We start from the raw sequence: 24,772 nt of genomic DNA, 5'->3' as shown, positions 1-24,772 counted from the left end.
TGCAACTTCCTACGGCTTGTTGGTTGGGGCCAGTCTCTCACCGCCGCAACCTTGGCCGGATCAGGAGCGACGGAGTTGGAGGAGATGATGAACCCCAGGAAGGACAAAGAAGTGCGGTGGAACTCACACTTCTCGCCCTTCACAAACAGCCGGTTCTCTAACAACCGCTGCAGGACCTGACGTACATGCCGGACATGAGTCTCAGGATCCGGAGAAAAGATGAGTATATCGTCTAGATATACGAAGACGAACCGGTGCAGGAAGTCCCGCAATACGTCGTTAACCAAGGCTTGGAACGTCGCGGGGGCGTTTGTGAGGCCGAACGGCATGACCAGGTACTCAAAGTGACCTAAGGGGGTGTTGAATGCCGTCTTCCACTCGTCTCCCTTCCGGATCCGAACCAGATGATACGCGTTTCTAAGATCAAGCTTGGTAAAAATCTTGGCTCCATGCAGGGGCGTGAACACCGAATCCAACAGGGGTAACGGGTATCGGTTGCGAACCGTGATTTCGTTCAGCCCCCTATAATCGATGCATGGACGAAGTCCGCCATCTTTTTTACCCACGAAAAAGAAACCTGCGCCCATCGGGGAGGTGGAATTTTGGATCAACCCGGCAGCTAACGAGTCCCGGATGTAGGTCTCCATTGATTCGCGCTCAGGCCGTGAGAGGTTGTACAGTCTACTGGACGGGAACCCACTGCCTGGAACCAAATCGATGGCACAATCGTACGGACGGTGGGGGGGGAGTGTGAGCGCCAGATCCTTGCTGAACACGTCGACAAGGTCGTGGTACTCCACCGGCACCGTCCCCAGATTGGGCGGGACTCTGACCTCCTCCTTAGCTTGGGAGCCGGGAGGAACCGAGGAACCTAGACACACCCGATGGCAGGTCTCGCTCCACTGAACCACTACCCCGGACGGCCAATCAATCCGGGGATTGTGCTTCAACATCCAGGGAAAGCCTAAAACCACACGGGAAGTGGCCTGAGTCACAAAAAACTCGATCACCTCCCGGTGGTTTCCTGACACCACCAGCGTTACAGGTGGTGTCTTATGTGTGATCGGAGGGAGCAGGGAGCCATCTAGTGCTCGAATCTGCACAGGCGAGGTAAGCGCCACCAGAGGGAGCCCTATCTCCCTGGCCCATCTGCAGTCCAACAGATTCCCCTCAGAGCCCGTGTCCACCAGTGCTGGGGCCTTCAGGGTTAAATCCTCATACAGGATCGTGACTGGGAGTCGTGTAGCAATGTGGGTGTGTCTCACATGGTGCTCTAGTGCACCACAAACAAAACAAGCTCCATGGGCCCGTCTCCTCTGTGCAGCTGGTGCCCTAAATGTTGCCCTACTCGTGTCCATAGCTTCGTCAGTAGGGGGAGCTGTGGCCCCACGGAGCGCAGGGGCCGTGGAGCGTGGGGAAGGCGGAGCGCGGTCGGAACCGGAAGGGAGAGGGACGGCGCGTGCCCGGCCACGCCCTTCGTCTCGTTCCCGCCGACGTTCTTCTAACCGGTTGTCCAACCGTATGACAAGATCGATAAGCCCGTCTAAATCCCGCGGTTCGTCCTTAGCCACCAGGTGCTCCTTGAGAACCAAAGACAGTCCGTTTACAAAGGCGGCGCGGAGGGCAGCGTTATTCCAGCCGGATCTCGCAGCCGCGATGCGGAAGTCGACTGCATAAACAGCTGCGCTCCGGCGCCCCTGTCTCATTGACAGTAGCACGGTTGAAGCGGTTTCTCCTCTATTAGGGTGATCGAACACGGTTCTGAGCCCCCTCACAAACCCATCGTATGTCAGAAGGAGCCGTGAATTCTGCTCCCAGAGCGCTGTAGCCCAAGCGCGTGCCTCACTGCGAAGCAGGTTTATGACATAAGCTACTTTACTAGCATCGGTCGCGTACATAACGGGACGCTGTGCGAAGACGAGCGAACACTGCATCAGAAAATCCGCGCACGTCTCCACACAGCCTCCGTACGGCTCTGGAGGGCTTATGTATGCTTCCGGGGAAGGAGGGAGAGGTCGTTGAACAACCAGTGGAACGTCAACGTTACGCACAGGATCTACGGGAGGGAGAGCCGCAGCGGCGCCCGGAGGGCGCGCTTCCACCTGCGCGGCGAGAGCCTCCACCCTGCGGTTCAGGAGGACGTTCTGCTCGGTCATGAAATCCAACCGAGTCGTGAAAGCGGTGAGGATCCGCTGCAACTCACCGATTACCCCTCCCGCGGATGCCTGCGCGTCCTGTTCTTCCATTGGCCGTTCAACAGCCGGTTGACGCCCCTCGGGATCCATGACGCTGGCCGAGATATCCTGTTGTGAAAGTGTAGGAACACGGACCCACAACAGGGGGCGCAAATGAACGGACAATGGAGGAGTCGAATAACACTGCTTTTACTGTTGTGAAACAGGCACAACAAATACAACCGGTTACAATATCGAAATGGAGTCCAATTACAACGGTGTCGTGTGGGCAGGCTCGACGATAGGAGACGTCTGTCCAAGTCGAACCGGAACCAACCCGATTTCCTCTGCCACCGAACCCCGGGAATACTGGAGCCGCCAAGTCCCGAATTCCCAGGTGGCCACTGCCTCCGCTCGTCGGATCCGGTACTGCTGGCAAGAAACAGAAACAGTCAGGTGTGGATGCGGCTGCACCCAGTAACACGGAGGGTGGAGAGTCCACCTCCACCTCTCGTCAACAACAATGTAGGAAGGTGAGTACTTATCCGAATGTTGTCTAGTAGTCAGCTGTCCTATAGACAATCAAACAAGAATACAAGTAAAGACACACGTATGTGCAGGCTGAAATGGTTACCTCTTTGGTAAGGCGATATCTCGGCAAATGAGGTGGAGATGCCGTCCTGCTGATATACCTCCGTATTGATTGGGATCAGCTGTCTCTGGTGATGGGTGACAGCTGTCATCCTGGCTGCTCCTGTAAGGCGGCAGCGCCCTCCGGTGCCTGGAGCCCGCACTCCAGGCAGGGCGCCCTCTAGTGGTGGTGGGCCAGCAGTACCTCCTCTTCAGCGGCCCACACAACAATGTCATCAATTACTGAACTGTTCGGAAAACAAGAGACAAAGTGGGAAACCTTTGGTATCAAATGTGAATTTGATGCTTCTGTTACATCCATCCATCCATTTTATCGGGAGTTGGGTCGCGGGGGCAGCAGCTCAAGCAAAGCTGCCCAGACCTCCCGATCCACACACACTTCCCCCAGTTCCTCCGGGGGAACCCCAAGGCATTCCCAAGCCAGCCGAGAAATGTAGTCCCTCCACCGTGTCCTGGGTCTTCCCTGGGGCCTCCTCCCAATGGGACGTGCCCGGAACACTTCTCCAGCGAGGCGTCCAGGGGGCATCCGGAAAAGATGCCCAAGCCACCTCAACTGACTCCTTTCGACGTGGAGGAGCAGCGGCTCAACTCCGAGCTCCCCCTGAGTGAACGAGCTCCTCACCCTATCTCTAAGGAAGCGCCCAGCCACCCTGCGGAGGAAACTCATCTCGGCCGCTTGTACTTGCGATCTCGTTCTTTCGGTCATGAGCCAAATCTCATGACCATAGGTGAGGATCGGAACGTAGATCGATCGGTAAATCGAGAGCTTTGTCCCCCTACTCAGCTCTCTCTTCACCACGACAGTCCGCTTCTGTTACAACTCTGTAAATTAAATTTTCGAATAAGTTGTCATTTCAAAAACTTGTGTACAATCAAAAAGTGGTAACATTTTATTGGCCCACCCTGTATGTTGAAGAGGATTTGCAAATCATTGTATTCTGTTTTTATTTACATTTTACACAACATCCCAACTTCACTGGAATTGGGGATTTATACATACACACACACACACACACACACACATATACAGTGAGGAAAATAAGTATTTGAACACCCTGCAATTTTGCAAGTTCTCCCACTTAGAAATCATGGAGGGGTCTGAAATTTTCATCTTAGGTGCATGTCCACTGTGAGAGACAAAATCTAAAAAAACAAACAAATCCGGAAATCACAATGTATGATTTTTTTTAATAATTTATTTGTATGTTACTGCTGCAAATAAGTATTTGAACACCTGTGACAATCAATGTTAATATTTGGTACAGTAGCCTTTATTTGCAGTTACAGAGGTCAAACGTTTCCTGTAGTTTCTCACCAGGTTTGCACACTGCAGCAGGGATTTTGGTCCACTCCCCCACACAGATCTTCTCCAAATCTTCAGGTTTGGAGTTTCAGCTCCCTCCAAAGATTTTCTATTGAGTTCAGGTCTGGAGACTGGCCAGGCCACTCCAGGACCTTGAAATGCTTCTTACGGAGCCCCTCCTTAGTTGCCCTGGCTGTGTGTTTGGGGTCATTGTCATGCTGGAAGACCCAGCCATGACCCATCTTCAATGCTCTTACTGAGGGAAGGAGGTTGTTTGCCAAAATTTCGCAATACATGACCCCATCCATCCTCCCTTCAATACGGTGCAGTCGTCCTGTCCCCTTTGTCGAAGAGCACCCCCAGAGTATGATGTTTCCACCCCCATGCTTCATGGTTGGGATGGTTTTCTTGGGGTTGTTCTCATCCTCTAAACATGGTAAGTGGAGTTGACTCCAAAAAGCTCTATTCTGGTCTCATCTGACCACATGACCTTCTCCCATGCCTCCTCTGGATCATCCAGATGGTCACTGGTGAACTTCAAACAGGCCTGGACATGTGCTGGCTTGAGCAGGGGGACCTTGCTGCCCTGCAGGATTTTAAACCATGACAGCATCATGTGTTACTAATGTAATCTTTGTGACTGTGGTCCCAGCTCTCTTCAGGTCATTGACCAGGTCCTCCTGTGTAGTTCTGAGCTTTCTCAGAATCATCCTTACCCCACAAAGTGAGATCTTGCATGGAATCCCAGACCGAGGGAGACTGACAGTCATCTTGTGTTTCTTCCACTTTCTAATAAATAATCATAAAAGTTGTTGTCTTCTACCAAGCTGCTTGCCTGTTGTCCTGTAGTCCATCCCAGCCTTGTGCAGGTCTACAGTTTTGTCCCTGGTGTCACAGCTCTTTGGTCTTGGCTATGGTGGACAGGTTGGAGTGTGATTGATTGAGTGTGTGAACAGGTGTCTTTTATACAGGTAACAAGTTCAAACAGGTGCAAACAGGTAAAGAGTGCAGAATAAGAGGACTTCTTAAAGAAAAATGAACAGGTCTGTGAGAGACAGAATTCTTGCTAGTTGGTAGGTGTTCAAATATTTATTTGCAGCAGTAACATACAAATAAATGATTAAAAAAATCATACATTGTGATTTCCGGATTTTTTTTTTTTTTTTAGATTATGTCTCTCACAGTGGACATGTACCTAAGATGAAAATTTCAGACCCCTCCATGATTTCTAAGTGGGAGAACTTGCAAAATCGCAGGGTGTTCAAATACTTATTTTCCTCACTGTGTGTATATATATATATATATATATATATATATATATATATATATATATATATATATATATATATACACACGAGGTCTGTCCATAAAGTATCGTACCTTTTTATTTTTTTTTTAAACTATATGGATTTGATTCATATGTTTTCACGTCAGACAAGCTTGAACCCTTGTGCGCATGCGTGAGTTTTTCCACGCCTGTCGGTGACGTCATTCGCCTGTGAGCACGCCTTGTGGAAGGAGTGGTCCCGCCCCGTCGTCGGATTTTCATTGTCTGGAAATGGCGGAATGATTTGGGTTTTTTTTCCATCAGAATTTTTTCAGAAGCTGTTAGAGACAGCCACCTGGAAACTATTCGAAAAATTTATCTGGCTTTCGGTGAAAACTTTACGGGCTTCACAGAGAATAAGGTCTGTTAGTACAGCTTTATGGACCCCTTTATGGACGCTCAGCGCGCCGCGCTCCAAGCTGCAACGACACGGCACAAGCCACCGGACCATTTCTGAGCTGATGGCTCTGTGGATACGAGACCGTCGTGTGCTCTTTCTCTGGTTATCACAAGAGCTGGACATCAGTCATTTTCCGGCAGATTTCACTTTTAACAAGAGATTTTGTCATGGAAAGCCGCGCGGAGGCTTTGCGCATCACGACCGATTCGCTTTGGAAGCGAGACAAAGGAACAACTCCATTTCGGCGTGTCAGGGGACAAGTTTGGACATGTCTATCTCGGCTTTCAATGCTTACCAGTCCAGTAAGTATCAGTGAAATTGTGGAGAGCTGGACATGTCCAAACTTGTCCTCTGACACGCGAAATGCTGAATTTATGTGGAAATGATTGTTGTACAAAAGCTTCAGATATCTGTCAGTGAGATAGATGATGACTGGAGTGCAGTTTTAAGCAGAAACGAGGCGATAATCAGTGAATCACTGCTGGCACTCCACGTCCACGTCCACCTCCCGTTCCAACCACGTCCACTTCAATCTATTTTTTACACCACTATCATCTCTTTAACGCGGCCTTCGTCCGCGCTACAGACAAAAACTCGCAGAAAATCAAAATGTCCACATCTGGGTTTGACTGGCCTGAAAGTTCGCTGTTGCAGAAAAAGTAACCAATGACATTGCGTGTTTTAGCTTGCAGTTGTCTGCAACGCTATTCTGGCTCCTGTGCATATAAGGAAAGGTTTAACTCGCATGGACAACTCTGCTACAACCCAACCCCCCCGATTGACACCAATCTCAGAAATGGCGTAGAAATCCAGAAAAAGTCAGAAATCCATGGATCCACGCAAGATTGTCATCCCTGGATTACATCAAAACTACTTCATGTATTCTCACCAAATTTGCACCACCGACAGATATTACGGCATGGGAGACTCCACTGAGTTTTGAAGGTGATCCAGATCACTGGAGATCACAAATCTGATTACTCTTGTTGACTTTATATTTTTGGCCATTTTCTTCTCCTAAGAGTGATGAGGTTTCGATGTACCTAGACGTGGATGAAGGCTAACAGTAAAGTCTCCTGCACAATTAAACATGCCCTGTACTTCTGAGATCAACAGTTCATAAATGCGTTTATAGAGTTTCCACTCAGATCCTGAAAGGGCGTAAAAGGTAACCAAGACACATTGCAGTTTCCCCAGATCAGTACAAATCTCCCATCTGTGTCCTTCTTTTCATAAAACCACTCAAAATTTAATTTACTAGCAACTAATGTTGCTACCCCTCTTTTGGAGCCCTGACTACAGGAGGAGGAGTTTTTCATGTTCACCTACTGTTAGATGAGTCTCCTGGAGTAGAGCCGCATCTATTCCTTCCCTCTTCAATTTTTCCATTACTTTTCTCCTCTTGACTGGATCCCCAAGACCGTTTACATTATAAGTAGCTCGTTTAAGTGACTGAATACTTTGGACGGGATGAGCAGCCTGGAAAGTCCACCCATATGGATTGTGTTTGGAGCAAACTTTGTTGTCACAGTAAGAGTGGAAACGCTGCAGTCATGAATGAATTGAAAGCGTTAAATGCTAAATTAGACAATAAATTTGAAAGTCTGCATGGAACAATGGAGAGACCGATTAAAGAGAGTCAAGACAAAATGAAGATGGATTTGGAAAAAACTGCGAAGGAAATGCGAGACAATTTGGAGCTGGAGGTGGGGATAATGAGCGCAAGAATAGAGAGAATGGAGGCACAACTTGCTAATAAATGTCTAAAACCAGGATTTGATCCTAGTGTGTTGCTCATCATAATGAGCCTGCCACAGGAGGACAATGAGGATCGAATGTCTAAAGTACTGATTTTGCTATGAGATGGCCTTAATTGCAACCCGGTACCCACCCCAGCTGCGGTCGAGCGGATCCACGCGCGAGGCACTAAACCCGGCCTGGTGAAGGTGGAGCTGCCGTCAGCGGAGGCAAAGGTGGCTGTGCTACGACTCAAAGCTAACCTTAAGGATAAAGAGCGATATCAGAGGGTTTTTGTGTCCTTGGCTAAATCTCATGCGGAAAGGCTGGTGGAGTTAAACTTCAGGACCTTTTTAAGAGAGACTGGAGCTGGAAAAGACTTTTATGTGACTGCAAATGGGCGTTTGGTCAAGCGCACTGCGAGTCAACCCTGGAGGAGCATGGTGTGAAGGATATGCGCCCAGCTCATAAGTATTGACTTTTCTTTAGTCCAGTGGAATATTAATGGATGGACAGAATCAAACTGTGACCTGCGTAAGGCTTTACAATATTATGTTGATCCTGATTTTGTTTCACTAAACGAGATGCATTTGTCTTGTCAGAACATTGAACTGAGTGGATATACGTGGTTTGTACATAACCGTGTTGCACACAGGAGAGCGCAACTTCGGGTGGTGTGAGGATTTTTGTAAGAAATTCTGTCCTTGACCAGTTTTGTGTTACTACTGTGGATAAGGTATTTGATGGAATATTGTGTTGGAGTTATTCTGTAGATACACGGTTTTATTTTATCATGCATGTTTTGTGTTCTCTGCTCTGGTAGAATGTAGTTCTCTCTGCTCTGATAAAGTGTACTGTACTGATGTGATGGGTGAAGGTTACTTAAGATATGTGACATGACGTGCTTCTGCAAGTTGTGGTATCTCTGTGTGCACGCTAAGCTCTTTTTCAGGACATGTGAAGATGACCCAGGCAGAATGCAGCCATAAGCGGAGCAGTGAGATAAAGAATAGAGAATTGAATGTTCCAACCACAGTGTGATTATGATACATTAGTCCTTGTGTCAGAAGAAGTGTGATTAATCGATAGATGTCTTAAACACATCTTAATCGAGCCCAAGATTAAAAAGGTTCTGAACGTCCTGAATGTATTGTGCAATCAGCGGTTCTGCGGCAACAGCTCACGCGCTATCACGCCTCCCCTTAGGAGCTGTACCGCCCATGTATGTAGGGAAGTCCTTAATAAAAAGAGCGGGAGCGCAGGCCAGACTTTAGTGTAGCTTTGGTGTATAGCCTGACTGCACTCCGCGCGTGATTAATTTGACTTTCTGTCTCACTGGTGTTTCTTGACTCTGTTTGTCTTGTTAAAGGTTTTAAAAATGTTTGGAGGAGAAAATACCCAACATTGACTGGGGGCTACGTCCGGGATCTCAACAATACCGGAGGTGTCCAGCGGAGGTCGTCAAGTCCAGACGTAAATCCTTGGCCAAGGTCTGATCGATTGATCGTGTCTGCAATTGTCGACCACCGTTGGCATCGTCTGGTTGACGAGATTTTCCCGAAGAAGACAGACAGGAAGTCGAGTCAGTGAGTAAAATTTCTTTGTAAATAGTACTGAGTGAGTGGTGATCAGATCACATAAACAGTTAAATTCCGCAAGCGATGATACAGAATCGTCTGTTAATGCAAAGCAGTTAAACTCTGTAAGGAGGGTGCGGACTCCTCTGTTTATATACGCGTACCGGTAGGGGATAAAAGTGATCACATAAAACAGTTAAACTCCGTAAGCGATGATACAGAATCGTCTGTTAATGAAACACAGTTAAACTCTGTAAGGAGGGCGGACTCCTCTACGGTTGCGAGGGACTCACGTAGTTAAATTCCGGAAGGAGGATACGGACTCCTCTGTTTTAATACTTAAGGAAATCCCGGGTGCACTGTAAAAAAGCAGTTAAATTTGGCAGGGACGGCGGAGTCCCCTAATGCAGGACATTAGTTAAATTTCACGGGAGGGCGAGCTCCCCTGGGCTAAGAATACGCGTACGATTATTAAAAGTGTTTCTATGTGTAAATAGTGTTTTGTGTAAGTGTAAATAACTGTGTGAAAGTGTAATACTTTGGACAACGTTAGTGACAACCGTGCGTGTGGAAGCAGCAGGCAAGTGATTCCGCTTCCTACGGGGAGGTGAAAGGAATCAACCACACGACGGCAAATTAATTGTCACGTCCAAAGAAAGTGTGAAAACTTCAGATTTAGAACACCCTAGGTGTGCCCCCGTCTGAAGTCCAAATTATAACAAGGGATAATAAAAATGGGGGGTAAGACGTCTATAAATAAGGGAAATTTATCAACTGACGACTGGAAATTTATGGAAGCAAAAAATCCAAAAGCAACAAAGAAATTGGAGACCTGGATAAATAAACATGACTTTGACGGACGACTGAACCTGATCAGCATACAGAAGCTAAAGAAGGAGTTAGAACAGAAACATAAAGGTGATGAGAAAAAGATGCATAAAGTAGGGGCAGATTTAGTGGCATTTTGGGAGGAGGAAGCAGAGAACAGACAGAAGGGAGCAGAGAAGCGACGATTAGAGAAAGCAAGGAAAAAGAAAGCTGTAGGTAAGGCAGAAGAAGATGTGATAATTCAGCACAGAGAACCAGAACAGCCTCAGCAACCACCGCCGGCTGGATCGTCGGTGACAACAACACCCTTATCTCCTCTACCAGAGGATGACGATGTACCGCCACCACAGTATGATTTGGCAGTAAAACCTAAGGTAAAAAGTGAAAAACCAGAAAAAACCAGAAAAACCACAAACACGCAGTCAAGCGAAAGTGCCTACAGCCCCTCCCATGGTGGAACACAGTGACCAGGGAGGTGCCTATCCTATGATAGAAGTACCAAATCCTCGTGCAGGAACAGCAGGATATCGATCAACCATGCTCGTATATCGAACATGGAATGCTGATGATATCAAAGCAGCAGTCGACATGATACCATCGCCACATGTCGATATTGAGGGATTTATGCAGGATATAGAAAATATTAGAAGTTCTTACCACCTTAGTGGACCTGAAGTCCAACAGGTGTGGATGAAAGCATGTGGCCCTAAATGGAGTCAGGTACGCGGAGACTGGAATCCTGCAGACCAGGATGGCGTACCATTGCCACATGATGATCCAGTCTTGAAAACAAGAGTGGAAGCTATGATTACACGTGCAAAAGGTGTGTTAGGACCAAAGATAAATTATACTGAAATTACCAGGACAACTCAGAAAGAAGGAGAACCATGGACAGAGTTTAGATGCAGATTTGAGAGTGTATTTAGAGTCCATAGTGGCATATTGCCAGGAACACCAGTGTATGAAAACAAATTGAAAAATATTTCACCTGTGAAGCTGACAATGACCGATTTGATTCATGATGGCAACTCAACAGCTGTCATAACAGTAACAGGTGCCACTGAAGATGTTTTAAAATTGAGATTCACAGGTATGCCATTACATGTGTCACTTTGTAAGCCATATTTGACAGAATGGCAAGAATTGGGACTGACAGTCATAACAGCTTTGTCAGCCACTGATTGGAGCAGAGTTGGACCACGAACAGAGTTCAGTCCATCAAGTAAATTGTATAAAGTGCCAGTTAATGTCTCATTGGTGCTGACAGCTGGAACACACATTGATGTGTCCACTTCACAGTCCTGAGTGTTTCAGTTGAGTCCTGAAGAGGATGATCTTCTCTCTTCGGTACCATCAGGATTGTGGACAACAGGTCCTTCAGACGTAGGACTGATAAAAAAATGCACAACCTGTAGTTATAAGACCAAAAACAGAATACAGACCATGTGTAAGACAGTATCCATTGAAACCTGATGCAATTGAAGGAATCAGGCCAGTAATAGAGGATTTGTTAACAGCAGGAGTAATAGTGCCATGTCCAGATTCACCATGTAACACATCCATATTTCCTGTAAAAAAAAGGCTCCGCCCTCAGTGGGATGGAGAATGATTCAAGATCTGCAGGCAGTAAATGCTGCTGTAGTAAAAGAGCTCCATGTGTACCAGATCCGCACACACTGTTAAGCTCATTGAGATTAAATTCTAGTTGTTTTTCTGTAATAGATATCAGTAATGCTTTTTTTTTTTTTTTTCTGTACCAGTACACCCAGATAGTCAATTCTGGTTTGCTTTTACCTTTAAAGGACAACGATATACATTTACCAGATTACCGCAGGGTTACGCAGAGAGTCCAACTATTTATTCTCAAGTCATGTCAGCATGTTTAGCTAATTTCGTTCCACCGGCAGATAGCCAACTATTAGTGTATGTTGATGACATTCTGATTGCCTCTGACACACGAGAAAACTGCATAACTGACACAGTAGCATTATTATGTTTCTTATTTGATAATGGCCACAAAGTGAGTAAAAACAAAGTTCAGTTGTGTAGGGATAAAGTAAAATATTTAGGACATGAATTATCAGCCACAGGGCGCACGGTCCTGTCTGACAGGAAGGAAGCAATTTTACACGCTCCAAAACCACAAACCAAAAAGCAGATGATGTCATTTCTTGGACTGACTAATTACTGCAGGGCATGGATTCCCTGCTATGCAGAATTGACTAGTCCACTTTCTGATTTGATGTACAAGGATGATATTTCAATGTCAACCGTGTTGGAATGGAACAGAGATGCTGAGGAAGCTTTTGTAAAAGTAAAACAAACATTAGTGTCATCCACAGTTTTGGCACTACCAGATTATAGTAAACCATTCATTCAAACAGTTGATTGTAAGAATAAGTTCATGACTAGTGTTTTGGTTCAAGTGTATGGCTCAAAATTGAGGCCAGTTGCCTACTACTCATCTAAATTGGATGCAGTAGCAAGTGCTTTACCACCATGCGTACAGGCTGTTGTTGCAGCCTCTATGGCTGTTCAAAGTAGCAGTAATGTTGTTCTATTCCATCAGTTGACACTGAAAGTTCCACATGCAGTCTCTGCACTTCTGTTGCAGACAAACATGAGCCTTTTGTCCCCAGCAAGACATCTTTCGTGCATGTCCTTGCTATTATCACAACCACATCTTACGGTAGAGCGCTGTACAACATTGAATCCATCCACATTGATACCTTTACCTGAGGATGGTGAGCCGCACAATTGTCTTGATGTAGCTACGGTCTGTACGAAAGCACGCCCAGACCTCCAGGACACACCCATCCCAAACAGTACAATTGTGTATGTGGATGGTTCTTCCACTAAAAACGCTTATGGACAAACACAATCTGGATATGCTGTTGTCACAAATTCAGAAGTATTGGATTCTGCTTCATTGCCATCCTCATTTTCAGCACAAGCAGCTGAATTAGTTGCTTTAACTGCAGCTTGCTATCTGTTTAAAGGTACGGCTGTATCAATTTATACAGACAGCCAGTACGCTTTCAGTACGCTGTGAAATTGCCTAACCAAATTGCTATATGCAAATGTGCGGCTCACACCAAAGGCTCTGACAGTGTTTCAAAAGGAAATGACGTTGCTGACAAAACCGCAAAGGCGGCAACAGCTCTTTCTATTTTTCTCCTATATGACACCCCTCCGGATATGACCACAAAAGAAACCCATATTGCCAAAAAATATGTTTAAATGGGCAGCTATTATGAGCCATGGCGTGACGCATGTCTCATCAGGGGGTATGATATCGCAATTGCAATCTATTTTTTGTCTTTATGGGTTCGATGCATATGCAAAACAGCATTGTAGAGCATGCATGACATGTGCAAAACACAACTCACAAGGCAATTTGAGACCCCAAAGAGGCAAATTTCCAACACCACAATATCCCTTTCAAGTGATTCATATGGATTATATACAGCTGAGTAAACATGAAGGGAAGGAATTTTGTTTAGTCATAATTGATGCCTTCTCAAAATGGGTAGAATTGTTCCCTACAAAACATGCAGATGCACTTACAGTGGCTAAGGCATTGTGCAAAGACATCATTCCACGATTTGGAATACCAGAAACAGTTTATTCAGATAATGGAGCGCATTTTGTTAATACAATAGTGCAATACGTAGGAGAAGCGCTACAGGTCAATCTCAAAAATCATTGTGCTTATCAACCACACAGTGCCGGATTAGTGGAAAGGACAAAGGGCACAATAAAAATAAGATTAAGGAAATGTATAGAAGAGACAAAACGAACCTGGATTGAATGTTGGACCTAGTAAAATTGTATATGAGAATAACACCAACACCATCAGGGTTAACACCATTTGAGATACTTTATGGACGACCATATCGTCTACCAATTTTGACATGGATACTAAAACAGCAGATGAGGAACAAACATTAGCAAATTTTATGAAAAAGACATTAACACAGAAAGAGATAACTTAAACACATTTACTGCCGAATAATTTTGATCTTCCACAGGACGGCCTTCCAGTAGTCTAGCCAGGAGACTGGGTGTTCATCAGAGTCCAGTCCTCGTTGGGAAGGTCTATACCAAGTGCTGTTAACAACACCAACTGCAGTAAAGATAGCGGAGAAATCAACGTGGATACATCTAAGTCACTGTAAGATACAGCGTGTGTTGGCTGCCTCCACAGTGTAAGGGGAAGTCTGGCTACAAAGGGAGTCTATTTAATTAGCAATAGATTGTCTCAATGCCAGTGAAGCAGGGAGATCCTTGCACTATTAGGTGAGGTGGTTAACAACACTGTATCCTAGCAATCATGACTGAACTACAGCAGACCCCGGAGCGGCGTGCTCAGCGCCGCCGCTGCCGGACTGTTGGTAGGGCAGCCGGTTGCGTTGTGATCTTAGTGTGTTTCGTGCTCCTCGGATTCCTGGCCTGGTGGTTGACCCAAGAATTGCAGCTCACTGTGGACCGAGCCAGAGAACAACGCAAGCAATGTCAGAAGAGGTTTATTCATAATGTGAACGAGACAGATGGACACCCTCATATATACCATACTAATATGTGGTACAGATATGTTCATTTATTGGCTATGGAATTACGTTACTAATTGTTATGTTTATTCGCAAATACCTATATCCTCAACACACCCAGCTCTGACGGCTAAACCGTACCCTGCTAGGGTGACAGAATGTCTTATCATACGGATGCATAATCAAACTGTATTTCGGGGGCAGTTCTAACACCACTTGCCTCAGTGCAACCACTTATATGATAGGGATTTCAACAGAGGACGTACAAGCGTGCCCAAGTGCTGCTCCATTGACTAGACTGAAGGGAAACGCAAAAATATCATCACGTTAAATTGTCATCACAACGGCCATTCCCAAATTGCTTTTACAGGACAGGGAATAAAACTGTAGGTAAAATTAAGAAACGTCTGTGTACCCAAACGTATGTTTTATCAAATAATTTAAGCCTAACCAAAACATAATATGTGGATGGTACTTATCTTCATCACATTGGACGGGGATGTAATTATACAGGCTCCTGTCCATGGGGAACGGATGAATCATGTGCTTATGTTAGTAAGTTTTTGCTACCACCTGTAAATGGTACTCCGGTGTATGATGACATCTATTGGCTTTGTGGTTCCAGACTGTACATGAGTCTCCCACCAAATTGGGGTGGTGTGTGTGCACCTACCCAGGTGACTGACCATACATATGTGGTAGTGCCAAGGACCTCCACAGAGAAGAATGGCAGCACCAGACGGAGGAGATTGATATACCCAGATGTGTTACCACATGATCACATGTGGGGCTCGGATGTACCAAAGGACCAAAAATTGTGGTCTGTAGGAGATAAAATAGCACATTCATTGTTCCCCTGGATAGGAGTGGGAAAAAATTAATTAATGATTGAAACTCTGAATTATCGATTGGGTCTGTTCATGAATGTAACTAAAAAAAAAAATAGTAGCAGCTCAAAACACTGAAATAGATGCTTTACGTACCATGGTGATGCAAAATCGCATGGTTTTAGACTTGCTTACTGGTTCACAGGGAGGAGTTTGTGTTCTGCTGAACACAACATGCTGTACTTTCATCCCAGACTCCATTCATTCAGTGGATATGCAGGACGCATTGGAAGAGCTGAATAAACTTCGTGATGCAATGCATAAAGACACCCTAGCCGTGAACTGGTGGAATCCCTGGTCCTGGTTGACTTCAGGACCATGTTGGCAGTTACTATTGAAAATGGTGACACCAGTTATTATAGTCCTAATTCTGATTGGACTTTGCATGTGTTGTGTGATCCCTTATATCAAAACAATGGTTGGCAAAATGGTGTCAAATACATTTGTACAGTGTAATCTGGCCTTCCAACAAACTATGCCAAGATATCAAGCATTGAAACAGTCAGACCTTAGTGGAAAAAACTATAATGACTGTACTGAGAATTATGATGATATTGAAAAGCTCACAACTCCAGTTCAAGCTTGAACTGTTGACGTGATGAGTTAACACACTCTTAGCCTATGAAGCTTTAGCTGAAAAAGTAATAAGACAAGTGGTGTAGTCGAATAATACAGATAAACGGTTCATTTATACCAGTCAGCCGAAGTGGCGTGTGGTGGTGGTGTGGAGATAATAGAATTTTTGACAGATTGCCTAGGAATGTGTCAGGCTACTGTGCTTTAGTGTCCCTACTCCTCCCAGTAAAAGCCATTCTCATTTTAGCCAAGGACTTGTTGACGCACCTAAAGTCTGTGGTGCCTGAAAATTGCAGCTGAAAATCTGAATAAGAAGTGGTTGCTTAGTAACAATTGTTTACTTTTAGGTGAAGATGTAATACCGTTGGAATGCATGATAAACAGAGGGGAATGTTGGAGTTATTCTGTAGATACACTGTTTTATTTTATCATGCATGTTTTGTGTTCTCTGCTCTGGTAGAATGTAGTTCTCTCTGCTCTGATAAAGTGTACTGTACTGATGTGATGGGTGAAGGTTACTTAAGATATGTGACATGACGTGCTTCTGCAAGTTGTGGTATCTCTGTGTGCACGCTAAGCTCTTTTTCAGGACATGTGAAGATGACCCAGGCAGAATGCAGCCATAAGCGGAGCAGTGAGATAAAGAATAGAGAATTGAATGTTCCAACCACAGTGTGATTATGATACATTAGTCCTTGTGTCAGAAGAAGTGTGATTAATCGATAGATGTCTTAAACACATCTTAATCGAGCCCAAGATTAAAAAGGTTCTGAACGTCCTGAATGTATTGTGCAATCAGCGGTTCTGTGGCAACAGCTCACGCGCTATCACTCCTCCCCTTAGGAGCTGTACCGCCCATGTATGTAGGGAAGTCCTTAATAAAAAGAGCGGGAGCGCAGGCCAGACTTTAGTGTAGCTTTGGTGTACAGCCTGACTGCACTCCGCGCGTGATTAATTTGACTTTCTGTCTCACTGGTGTTTCTTGACTGTTTGTCTTGTTAAAGGTTTTAAAAATGTTTGGAGGAGAAAATACCCAACACATTGTGTATTTTGAAAACCAAATTTTACAGTGTTCCTTTGTCATCATTTCCTGTTACGTGTCCCCTGAAACATCAACCTGGGAAGAAATGCTGAATTATTTTTTGGCCATTTGTTGTCACTGTTGTACACATTTGAGGATGATTTTGTATATATTTGTGGTGACTTCAATGCCTGTATTGCTGATTTGAAAGATTATATTGATACGGATGATATTCCCCATAGAGTGGCACTAGATTTAAGTTTAAACAAACATGGTGAAGCATTTATTGATTTTTTAAAAAAGATTCTAAATGCTGTGTGATAAATGGAAGGTTAAACCCCCAAGCAGATAATTTTATCTCCGTATCTGTGAGGGGAACAGCTGTTGTTGATTATATAATAACACCTCATGCTGGTTTACAATCATGTCTTGATTTTAATGTATATACTTCATCTGAGCTTTTAAATAAGGCAGGATCCGCAGCCTTAAACCTTATTGGGGAGCGAAGTAGACTTCCAGACCATTCAATGTTATGTTTAAAATTTCATGTAGGATTATGTAGAGATTGTTTTGGGGTGTATGATTCGGAGGATTTACAGTATCCAATAAAAGTTAAACAGTATTTTTCAGATACATTTATGTCTTCAAATGAATGTAAAATGGCATTGTAGAGTATCCAAATAGGTTTGCAGAATATGCAAAATCAGTTAAATATGGACCAAGTGTATATCATGTTCTGTGACATTTTACATAAGGAAATGGGTAGTTCTCGTACAGTAAAAAAAGACAAAACAGTATTATGAAGTAAACCAACCTTTTTGGAATAAAGAACTACAGGCTCTTTGGACTGCTTTGCGGATAGCTGAGAATAGTTTCCTTAAGTGTAAAGATCTAAATGTAAAAACTGCTTTAAAAAATTTGTTTAAAAAATGTCAACAAAATTTTGACCACAAGCTAAGACTTTTTAAAAGATGTTTCAGAGGAGGACAGTCTCTGCAGCTTGAGAATTTGCAGTTAAATTCTAAACTGTTTTGGAAAGAAATTAATTAATTAGGACCACAAAAACTGATGTTATATCAGTTCCAATGGAGATAATAACAGATAATGGAGATAGATTCTTGCTTTGAAATAGATAAGATTTTGTCAAAATGGGAAAATGATTATTGAGTCCTCTATGGAAGCAATCAACATTTGTTATTTGATGAACAATTTTTAAGTCAAACGTATGAAACCAAACTTAAATTGGAGAGTGAGCTATCAGATGTTATACTGTATCAAAATGTTATGTTGAATTATGATATTACTTTTGAGGAGGTACAAAAAGTTGTGCAAATAAAGCAGTGGGAGTTGAAGGGATTCCTAATGAAGCTCTCAAGGTACCCTCTTTAATTCCATTTCTGCAGGGTCTTTTTCAAGCCTGTTTTATAAAATTCTATTGTTCTATCAGAGTGGCATCAGCCAATAATAAAACCTATACTAAAATGTTCAAAGGCTGACCCAAGAGAACCACTCAACTACAGAGGTATCAGTTTGCTAAGTACAGTTTACAAACTCTATTCCGGTATCCTCAATAACAGACTGAATCAGTATATTGAAGCACATAATATTCTAGCAGATGAACAAAATGGCTTTGGAAAAGATAGGGCTTGTATTGATGATATGTTCTATCATCAGTGGTAAGGGCCAGACTGTATGAAGGAAAGCAAACCATATTTTCAATGTGTTAATTTCTTCAGTAATTTCCTCCAGAACTATCTGCCAAACTAGAAAACTGCTGCATCCTAGTAAGAGCAGAATACTACTGGAATGAATTTGAATAAGGAAAGCTGGGGTTTTTTTTTCACCTAAATGGATGCTGCACTCACTGCAGTTTCTTGTCTGGAATAGTCCCAGATTGCATTTCAGAGCTTCTAGAATTCAAACATTTTCATGCAGGTGGTGTTGGGGGTAATTTTGGGTTTCAGCTTTTTTTGTTTTTCACCACTTTCTTCCCTGAATATGTGAAATCATGAGTCACTTTTGTGCGGATTAAAGTCACTAACTGGGACTCCTGTCTTGTTGCGAGAAAGAAACGAGAATCGTCCTCCGTTCTGTTCACACAGCTTCAAACGCTGTGCGGCTCTCTGCCGAGTCAAGTTAGAATAATAGAGTCCAGTCGGAATTAATAACTTCAAAGCGAAACACCATTTTGTTTATTTTTATTTATGTCCAGAGATCAAAGATACAGTGACTAATTTCATATTTATTTACTTTAAGACTCAATGAAATACATAGAAAACCTGTAAAGCCTACTTTTAGTACAAAATTCACAAGAGGTATCAATAAGGGAATCGATACGGAATCGGATCAATAAGCAGAATCTTATCAATACCCATGCCTACTCGTGATGTTGTTCTTTCGGTCATGAGCCAAATCTCATGACCATAGGTGAGGGTCGGAACATAGATCGATCGGTAAATCGAGAGCTTTGCCCCCCTGCTCAGCTCTCTCTTCACCACGACGGTCTGATACAGCGACTGCATCACTGCAGACGCTGCACCGATCCGTCTATCGATTTCACGCTCCATCCGTCCCTCACTCGTGAACAAGACTCCGAGATACTTAAACTCCTCCACCTGAGGCAAGGACACCCCCACTTGGGAGGAGCTCGGAGTCGAGCCGCTGCTCCTCCACATCGAAAGGAGCCAGCTGAGGTGGCTCTGGCATCTTTTCCGGATGCCCCCTGGAAGCCTCAATGGAGAGGTGTTCCGGGCATGTCCCATTGGGAGGAGGCCCCGGGGAAGATCCAGATCACCCTGGAAGGACTACGTCTCTCAGCTGGCTTGGAACGCCTTGGGGTTCCCCCGGAGGAGCTGGGGGAGGTGTGTGTGGATCGGGAGGTCTGGGCAGCTTTGCTTGAGCTGCTGCACCCGCAACCCGACCTAGGGTAAGCGGAAGAAAATGGATGGATGGATGGAAATTTTTTTCAATAATTATAAAATGCAATGGAAAAATAATATTTGTAAGAAAACAAAACTAAAGAATTATATATACGAGGTCTGTTAGAAAAGTATTGGACCTTTTCATTTTTTTCAAAAACCATATGGATTTGAATCACGTGTGATTGCATCAGCCAAGCTTGAACCTTCGTGCGCATGCGTGAGTTTCGGTTGCGTCATTCCCCTGTGAGCAGGCTTTGAGTGAGCACTGGTCCACCCCTCTCGTCGTTAAGGAAATGGCGGAATGATTTGGAGCTTTGCTGAGTCAATTTTTTCCTGAAACTGTGAGAGACCTCCAGGTGGACACCATTCGGAAAATTAATATGGCTTTCAGGGACGATTTTATGGGGATTACACAGATTAAGGAGTACTCCAGCTGGTTTAAAGACCGCCCACAGCGTCTGAGAGCGCGGCGCACTCCGAGCGCCGATCGACAGGCTCAAACCTGCTGAAACAACCAGATCATTTCGTGAAGGCTTTGTTGATCCGGGATGTCGTCTGACTTTCACAAAAAGGCAGAAGGCGTGGACATCAGCACTTTTTCGGCACATTCCACTGTTACAGGAGTTTTTTTCATAGAAAAAGAAGCGGATGAATGCGCCACCGTGCCGTTCATGGCGCGGTACAAAACCACCTCCATGTTGGTCTCTCAGGACGGCTTTCAGAAGGCTTCCAGTTGCTTTTCAGTCGTGTGAATATCCGAGAAATTGAGCATGAGCTGGACAGTGGAAGTGGGCAGGTATAAGGGTCTCTCTGAACAGGAGAGAGTTTGTATATTTTGTGACCTTGATGTTGTGGAAGATGAGTATCATTTTGTTCTTTACTGTCCTTTGTATTCTGATTTAAGACTTTGTTTAATTCAGTGTGTGCAAAAAAATAATGTAGATGTGTTTTGGTTTTCTGAGGAGAAAATTTTGAGTTGGATGTTTGAAAAAGAAACATTTGCTTTGGCTGTTTTTGTTTGTAAAGCCTGGGAAAGGAGACAACAGGTGTTGCACCCAGTTGTACCTTGAAATTGTGCAACTTGTGACATGTATGTGGTTATTTTGTTTTGGATATGGAGTGTCTTATAAGTCCATGTGGGCTGGGCACCGGTGGTGCATGACACTTTAATAAAAATCAATCAATCAATCAAGAGTTCAACATTATGAAGCGCAAAATACGACAACAGAGACTGTTGAACAACTGAAGTCGTACATCAAGCAAGAATGGGAAAGAATTCCACCTACAAAGCTTCAACAATTAGTGTCCTCAGTTCGCAAATGCTTATTGAGTGTTGTTAGAAGGAAAGGTGATGGAACACAGTGGTAAACAGTGCCACCTGAATTTTCTGCCAATTACGTGCAGAAAGTTCTCCAGATTCTCTGAATCTTCTGATTATATTATGGACTGTAGATGATGGAATCCCTAAATTCCTTGCAATTGAACATTGAGAAACACTGTTCTTAAACTGTTGGACTATTTTTTCATGCAATTGTTCACAAAGTGGTGATCCTCGCCCCATCTTTGCTTGTGAAGGAAAATAAAAGGAGCAAGAAAAATAAGGAGCATCCCTAACCCTTTTTGGGATTTTATACCCAATCATGATGCTCATCTGTTTCCAATTAACCTGTTCACCTGTGGAATGTTCCAAACAGGTGTTCTTTGAGCATTCATCAACTTTCCCAGTCTTTTGTTGCCCCGTCCCAGCTTTTTTTAAACGTGCTGCAGGCATCCATTTCAAAATGGGCAAATATTTGCACAAAAACAATGAAGTTTATCAGTTTGAACATTATTTTGTCTTTGTGGTGTATTCAATTGAATATAGGTTGAAGAGGATTTGCAAATCATTGTATTCTGTTTTTATTTACGTTTCACACAACATCCCAACTTCATTGGAATCGGGGTTGTATTTACTTAAGTATAAGTCATGTTTTATTTATTTATTTGATTTATCCTGCGACTTATACTGCTGTGTGACTAATCACACATTCATTATTATTATTATTATTATTATTAGTAGTATTATTATTATTATTATATCTTTCCCAGGAATGAAAGCACTAAATCAAATCAAATCAATTTTATTTATATAGTGCCAAATCACAACAGTTGCCCCAAGGTGCTTTATATTGTAAGGCAAAAGCCATACAATAATTACAGAAAAACCCCAACGGTCAAAACGACCCCCTGTGAGCAAGCACTTGGCAACAGTGGGAAGGAAAAACTCCCTTTTAACAGGAAGAAACCTCCAGCAGAACCAGGCTCAGGGAGGGGCAGTCTTCTGCTGGGACTGGTTGGGGCTGAGGGGAGAGAACCAGGAAAAAGACATGCTGTGGAAGAGAGCAGAGATCAATCACTAATGATTAAATGCAGAGTGGTGCATACAGAGCAAAAAGAGAAAGAAACACTCAGTGCATCATGGGAACCCCCCAGCAGTCTAAGCCTATAGCAGCATAACTAAGGGATGGTTCAGGGTCACCTGATCCAGCCCTAACTATAAGCTTTAGCAAAAAGGAACGTTTTAAGCCTAATCTTAAAAGTAGAGAGGGTGTCTGTCTCCCTGATCTGAATTGGGAGCTGGTTCCACAGGAGAGGAGCCTGAAAGCTGAAGGCTCTGCCTCCCATTCTACTCTTACAAACCCTAGGAACTACAAGTAAGCCTGCAGTCTGAGAGCGAAGCGCTCTATTGGGGTGATATGGTACTATGAGGTCCCTAAGATAAGATGGGACCTGATTATTCAAAACCTTATAAGTAAGAAGAAGAATTTTAAATTCTATTCTAGAATTAACAGGAAGCCAATGAAGAGAGGCCAATATGGGGGAAATATGCTCTCTCCTTCTAGTCCCCGTCAGTACTCTAGCTGCAGCATTTTGAATTAACTGAAGGCTTTTCAGGGAACTTTTAGGACAACCTGATAATAATGAATTACAATAGTCCAGAGGCCTAAAGGAAATAAATGCATGAATTAGTTTTTCAGCATCACTCTGAGACAAGACCTTTCTAATTTTAGAGATATTGCGCAAATGCAAAAAAGCAGTCCTACATATTTGCTTAATATGCGCATTGAAGGACATATCCTGATCAAAAATGACTCCAAGATTTCTCACAGTATTACTAGAGGTCAGGGTAATGCCATCCAGAGTAAGGATCTGGTTAGACACCATGTTTCTAAGATTTGTGGGGCCAAGTACAATAACTTCAGTTTTATCTGAGTTTAAAAGCAGGAAATTAGAGGTCATCCATGTCTTTATGTCTGAAAGACAATCCTGCAGTTTAGCTAATTGGTGTGTGTCCTCTGGCTTCATGGATAGATAATGCTGCGTATCATCTGCGTAACAATGAAAATTTAAGCAATGCTTTCTAATAATACTGCCTAAGGGAAGCATGTATAAAGTGAATAAAATTGGTCCAAGCACAGAACCTTGTGGAACTCCATAATTAACCTTAGTCTGTGAAGAAGACTCCCCATTTACATGAACAAATTGTAATCTATTAGATAAATATGATTCAAACCACCACAGCGCAGTGCCTTTAATACCTACTACACAACATACACTCTAATAACAAAAAAACTAATGTACCGCAGTGCACAAAAGTCCCAAATTAAAGAGTTGAGAATACAGAAAAAAAAGGTGTGACTTGTACAATTTATCTTTTGCATTTAGCCGTCCTAATTACAGTTAAACTCAATCCAAACACTAGGAGCAGTGGGCAGCCACAGTCCGGCGCCCGAGGACCAACTCCAGATGTAGAGACGCTGCTTTGGTCACAGGCAGAGAAAGGAGCAGACCCTAAATGTGTTTTTGATTGTGGGAGGAAACCCACACAGACACGGGGAGAACATGCAAAATCCACAGAGAAAGGGATGGAAGCAATCCCACAACCTTCTTACTGCGAGGCAACAGTGCTAACCACTAACCCACAGTGCCACCTAACAGATGAGACTTATGCTCCAGAAAATACGCGTGCGTGCGTGCGTGCACACACACACACACACGCACTCTGTGTATCGTACTGCACCTTACGCAGTGAAGGCTCCACTCCTCCGTGGTAGATTCGCAGCCTTAAGTCTTCAGGTCGTGTCAACTGGCCATGACCATTGAGATAACTGTGAAACTCTGCATCACTCAGAGGAGGCTTGAAGGGCCTGATCTCCTCCCCGTAAGACCAGCTGAAGGCCTGCTGGACTCTGGACAGTGTTCGACCCACCTGAAAACACGTACAAGAACATGATCAAACGACCTTGGCTCAAAGCTCCTGTGAGTGGAAAGTTATTGTAAGATTCTAATAAACGATGGGTGACCTGGGACAGAAGAGACTGGGTGAATGGAAGCGCTGCAGATGCCAATGATCTAGTCCTCTCTCCAAGAAGCTGCTCAGAACCAATCACATCTTTGGGGCTTATAATGTCCCAGTCCTCCATAACAGGGCCTAGTAGAGTAGAACACGAAGTGGTGTGAACTTACACAAATGGCTCCATGTCAGTCATCCTCTGCAGATCAAAATGTCACAGGTCTGATACAGCCTGCATGTCAGCGTGAGTTTGATCAATACGCCAATAACATCTTACTGCAAAAAAGTGTGCCCCCCCACCACCACCACCACCACCACCAAAAAAGCACCACCACTTGTTTAAAAGTAAAATCATTTAAAATAATTTTTACACATTTTTCCCCAGTAAATACATTTCTAATGATGCTACTGACATGAAATTTTCACCAGATGTCAGTAACAACCCCAGTAATCCACACATATAAATACAGTGCATGGGGAAAGGATT

At 43.9% G+C, this 24,772-nt stretch overlaps 1 protein-coding gene across 1 annotated transcript in view; it reads right to left on the bottom strand.

Annotated features, from left to right (window-relative positions):
- tbc1d25 (TBC1 domain family, member 25) overlaps positions 1-24,772 on the bottom strand; it is an 80,358-nt gene that overhangs the window by 31,360 nt on the left and 24,226 nt on the right. Inside the window, exons 4-5 of the mRNA XM_034171653.1 lie at positions 24,296-24,423; positions 24,013-24,201 (exon numbers count right to left, since the gene is read on the bottom strand). Of these exons, the coding sequence (XP_034027544.1) occupies positions 24,013-24,201; positions 24,296-24,423 (317 nt within the window). The remainder of the gene's footprint in view (positions 1-24,012; positions 24,202-24,295; positions 24,424-24,772) is intronic.

This window comes from Thalassophryne amazonica, chromosome 6 (assembly GCF_902500255.1).
Source record: "Thalassophryne amazonica chromosome 6, fThaAma1.1, whole genome shotgun sequence".
Lineage (NCBI taxonomy): Eukaryota > Metazoa > Chordata > Actinopteri > Batrachoidiformes > Batrachoididae > Thalassophryne > Thalassophryne amazonica.
The sequence above is the reverse complement of the archived record's forward strand: the minus strand, read 5'-3'. Positions and strand labels throughout refer to the sequence as shown.